This window comes from Salvelinus namaycush, unplaced genomic scaffold, assembly GCF_016432855.1.
Source record: "Salvelinus namaycush isolate Seneca unplaced genomic scaffold, SaNama_1.0 Scaffold2566, whole genome shotgun sequence".
Classification (NCBI taxonomy): Eukaryota; Metazoa; Chordata; class Actinopteri; order Salmoniformes; family Salmonidae; genus Salvelinus; species Salvelinus namaycush.
The window spans coordinates 27,260-32,308 of record NW_024059415.1 but is presented as its reverse complement, the minus strand read 5'-3'; the positions used below and the strand labels follow the sequence as shown (position 1 = coordinate 32,308).

The following is a 5,049-nucleotide window of genomic DNA, read 5'->3' as shown; positions in this document are numbered from 1 at the left end:
GAGGTGTATAGTAACTGTCTCACCTGTCCTGTAGATAAGTTAGAGGAGGTGTATAGTAACTCTGTATCTCACCTGTCCTGTAGGTAAATTAGAGGAGGTGTATAGTAACTGTCTCACCTGTCCTGTAGGTAAGTTAGAGGAGGTGTATAGTAACTGTGTGTATCACCTGTCCTGTAGGTAAGTTAGAGGAGGTGTATAGTAACTGTATCTCACCTGTCCTGTAGGTAAGTTAGAGGAGGTGTATAGTAACTGTTTCACCTGTCCTGTAGGTAAGTTAGAGGAGGTGTATAGTAACTGTATCACCTGTCCTGTAGGTAAGTTAGAGGAGGTGTATAGTAACTGTTTCACCTGTCCTGTAGGTAAGTTAGAGGAGGTGTATAGTAACTGTCTCACCTGTCCTGTAGGTAAGTTAGAGGAGGTGTATAGTAACTGTCTCACCTGTCCTGTAGGTAAGTTAGAGGAGGTGTATAGTAACTGTCTCACCTGTCCTGTAGGTAAGTTAGAGGAGGTGTATAGTAACTGTCTCACCTGTCCTGTAGGTAAGTTAGAGGAGGTGTATAGTAACTCTGTATCTCACCTGTCCTGTAGGTAAGTTAGAGGAGGTGTATAGTAACTCTGTATCTCACCTGTCCTGTAGGTAAGTTAGAGGAGGTGTATAGTAACTGTATCACCTGTCCTGTAGGTAAGTTAGAGGAGGTGTATAGTAACTGTATCACCTGTCCTGTAGGTAAGTTAGAGGAGGTGTATAGTAACTGTCTCACCTGTCCTGTAGGTAAGTTAGAGGAGGTGTATAGTAACTGTCTCACCTGTCCTGTAGGTAAGTTAGAGGAGGTGTATAGTAACTGTCTCACCTGTCCTGTAGGTAAGTTAGAGGAGGTGTATAGTAACTGTATCTCACCTGTCCTGTAGGTAAGTTAGAGGAGGTGTATAGTAACTCTGTATCTCACCTGTCCTGTAGGTAAGTTAGAGGAGGTGTATAGTAACTGTCTCACCTGTCCTGTAGGTAAGTTAGAGGAGGTGTATAGTAACTGTTTCACCTGTCCTGTAGGTAAGTTAGAGGAGGTGTATAGTAACTGTCTCACCTGTCCTGTAGGTAAGTTAGAGGAGGTGTATAGTAACTGTATCTCACCTGTCCTGTAGGTAAGTTAGAGGAGGTGTATAGTAACTGTTTCACCTGTCCTGTAGGTAAGTTAGAGGAGGTGTATAGTAACTGTATCTCACCTGTCCTGTAGGTAAGTTAGAGGAGGTGTATAGTAACTGTATCACCTGTCCTGTAGGTAAGTTAGAGGAGGTGTATAGTAACTGTCTCACCTGTCCTGTAGGTAAGTTAGAGGAGGTGTATAGTAACTGTATCTCACCTGTCCTGTAGGTAAGTTAGAGGAGGTGTATAGTAACTGTCTCACCTGTCCTGTAGGTAAGTTAGAGGAGGTGTATAGTAACTCTGTATCTCACCTGTCCTGTAGGTAAGTTAGAGGAGGTGTATAGTAACTGTCTCACCTGTCCTGTAGGTAAGTTAGAGGAGGTGTATAGTAACTGTTTCACCTGTCCTGTAGGTAAGTTAGAGGAGGTGTATAGTAACTCTGTATCTCACCTGTCCTGTAGGTAAGTTAGAGGAGGTGTATAGTAACTGTATCTCACCTGTCCTGTAGGTAAGTTAGAGGAGGTGTATAGTAACTCTGTATCTCACCTGTCCTGTAGGTAAGTTAGAGGAGGTGTATAGTAACTCTGTATCTCACCTGTCCTGTAGGTAAGTTAGAGGAGGTGTATAGTAACTGTCTCACCTGTCCTGTAGGTAAGTTAGAGGAGGTGTATAGTAACTGTATCTCACCTGTCCTGTAGGTAAGTTAGAGGAGGTGTATAGTTACTGTCTCACCTGTCCTGTAGGTAAGTTAGAGGAGGTGTATAGTAACTGTCTCACCTGTCCTGTAGGTAAGTTAGAGGAGGTGTATAGTAACTCTGTATCTCACCTGTCCTGTAGGTAAGTTAGAGGAGGTGTATAGTAACTGTGTGTCTCACCTGTCCTGTAGGTAAGTTAGAGGAGGTGTATAGTAACTCTGTATCTCACCTGTCCTGTAGGTAAGTTAGAGGAGGTGTATAGTAACTGTTTCACCTGTCCTGTAGGTAAGTTAGAGGAGGTGTATAGTAACTGTCTCACCTGTCCTGTAGGTAAGTTAGAGGAGGTGTATAGTAACTGTATCACCTGTCCTGTAGGTAAGTTAGAGGAGGTGTATAGTAACTGTATCACCTGTCCTGTAGGTAAGTTAGAGGAGGTGTATAGTAACTGTCTCACCTGTCCTGTAGGTAAGTTAGAGGAGGTGTATAGTAACTGTATCACCTGTCCTGTAGGTAAGTTAGAGGAGGTGTATAGTAACTGTATCACCTGTCCTGTAGGTAAGTTAGAGGAGGTGTATAGTAACTGTCTCACCTGTCCTGTAGATAAGTTAGAGGAGGTGTATAGTAACTGTCTCACCTGTCCTGTAGGTAAGTTAGAGGAGGTGTATAGTAACTGTCTCACCTGTCCTGTAGATAAGTTAGAGGAGGTGTATAGTAACTCTGTATCTCACCTGTCCTGTAGGTAAATTAGAGGAGGTGTATAGTAACTGTCTCACCTGTCCTGTAGGTAAGTTAGAGGAGGTGTATAGTAACTGTGTGTATCACCTGTCCTGTAGGTAAGTTAGAGGAGGTGTATAGTAACTGTATCTCACCTGTCCTGTAGGTAAGTTAGAGGAGGTGTATAGTAACTGTTTCACCTGTCCTGTAGGTAAGTTAGAGGAGGTGTATAGTAACTGTTTCACCTGTCCTGTAGGTAAGTTAGAGGAGGTGTATAGTAACTGTCTCACCTGTCCTGTAGGTAAGTTAGAGGAGGTGTATAGTAACTGTCTCACCTGTCCTGTAGGTAAGTTAGAGGAGGTGTATAGTAACTGTCTCACCTGTCCTGTAGGTAAGTTAGAGGAGGTGTATAGTAACTGTCTCACCTGTCCTGTAGTTAAGTTAGAGGAGGTGTATAGTAACTCTGTATCTCACCTGTCCTGTAGGTAAGTTAGAGGAGGTGTATAGTAACTGTATCACCTGTCCTGTAGGTAAGTTAGAGGAGGTGTATAGTAACTGTCTCACCTGTCCTGTAGGTAAGTTAGAGGAGGTGTATAGTAACTGTATCACCTGTCCTGTAGGTAAGTTAGAGGAGGTGTATAGTAACTGTCTCACCTGTCCTGTAGGTAAGTTAGAGGAGGTGTATAGTAACTGTCTCACCTGTCCTGTAGGTAAGTTAGAGGAGGTGTATAGTAACTGTCTCACCTGTCCTGTAGGTAAGTTAGAGGAGGTGTATAGTAACTGTATCTCACCTGTCCTGTAGGTAAGTTAGAGGAGGTGTATAGTAACTCTGTATCTCACCTGTCCTGTAGGTAAGTTAGAGGAGGTGTATAGTAACTGTCTCACCTGTCCTGTAGGTAAGTTAGAGGAGGTGTATAGTAACTGTTTCACCTGTCCTGTAGGTAAGTTAGAGGAGGTGTATAGTAACTGTCTCACCTGTCCTGTAGGTAAGTTAGAGGAGGTGTATAGTAACTGTATCTCACCTGTCCTGTAGGTAAGTTAGAGGAGGTGTATAGTAACTGTTTCACCTGTCCTGTAGGTAAGTTAGAGGAGGTGTATAGTAACTGTATCTCACCTGTCCTGTAGGTAAGTTAGAGGAGGTGTATAGTAACTGTATCACCTGTCCTGTAGGTAAGTTAGAGGAGGTGTATAGTAACTGTCTCACCTGTCCTGTAGGTAAGTTAGAGGAGGTGTATAGTAACTGTATCTCACCTGTCCTGTAGGTAAGTTAGAGGAGGTGTATAGTAACTGTCTCACCTGTCCTGTAGGTAAGTTAGAGGAGGTGTATAGTAACTGTATCTCACCTGTCCTGTAGGTAAGTTAGAGGAGGTGTATAGTAACTGTCTCACCTGTCCTGTAGGTAAGTTAGAGGAGGTGTACAGTGCGCTGGTGGAGGCCAATCCCAACATGGTGGTGTATAGGAGGGAGCAGATCCCCGAGCGTCTCCACTACCGTCACAACAACAGGATCATGCCCATAATTATCGAGGCCAAGGAGGGCTGGACCATCACCCAGAACAGAACCACTGGACCACACATGTGTAAGGAAATACTTTGTCAACTAAATTCCAATTTGAAATATATTATTATAACTCAGACTTTCATAAGTTCAGATCTTTAGTCTGCTCGTTGGACATTTAGAGTTACCAATATTAGGATTCAGTCCACAATGACAGCTAATTAACAGTAAACTATTCACCGCTGTTCTCTCTCTGTGTTTCACAGTGGGTAACCACGGCTACGACAACACCCTACCCAGCATGCATCCTGTCTTGGTGGCGCGTGGCCCCGCCTTCCGTCAGGACTACGTGAAGAGTTCCATGCGTTCCGTTGACCTCTACCCCCTCATGTGTCACATCCTGTCTGTTCGGCCCCGCCCCAACAATGGTTCTCTAGCCCGGGTTATGGATCTCCTCTCCGAGCCCTCCCCCCCCACACACTCCACCCCCCTGGACGGCAGATACCAGCCTTCCTTCGCCACCGCCCTGGGCGTGGTCCTGGGGGTTGTCATGGTGACAGGGTTCCTGGTGGTTATCGTCAAACAGATGACGATCCGACAACTACCCAGCAGGCAGAGAGAGATGGCCCAGCCGCTATTACTTGGAGAACTACAGCTTTAGAGGAGAGAGGAGAGGCAGAGGAGAGGGAGTTAGGAGAGAGAGGAGAGGCAGAGGAGAGAGAGAGGAGGAGAGGAGAGAGAGGAGAGGCAGAGGAGAGAGAGAGGAGAGAGAGAGGAGGAGAGGAGAGGGAGTTAGAGGAGAGAGGAGGAGAGGAGAGGGAGTTAGGAGAGAAGAAAGGAGAGGAGAGGAGGAGAGAAGAAAGGAGAGGAGAGGAGGAGGAGAGTTGACGCCGTACACCGGTAAAGGACAGTAGTTAACCAGGCTTCAGTGTGGAGGAGGAGCAGAGGAGAGGATACGTGTGGCTTTGTTCTGATGGTTATCTTGTTGTTAATCTCAGCAGT

General features: G+C 45.2%; 1 protein-coding gene across 1 annotated transcript; it reads left to right on the top strand.

The window, feature by feature from the left end:
* Positions 1-3,949: 3,949 nt before the first annotated feature.
* Positions 3,950-4,800, top strand: LOC120039143 (ectonucleotide pyrophosphatase/phosphodiesterase family member 5-like; the record flags this gene model as incomplete). Its single annotated transcript, XM_038984662.1, has 2 exons — positions 3,950-4,129; positions 4,314-4,800. Coding segments are annotated over 2 exons (575 nt in total), but the record flags the coding sequence as incomplete, so codon positions are not given.
* Between the last annotated feature and the right edge of the window lie 249 nt (positions 4,801-5,049).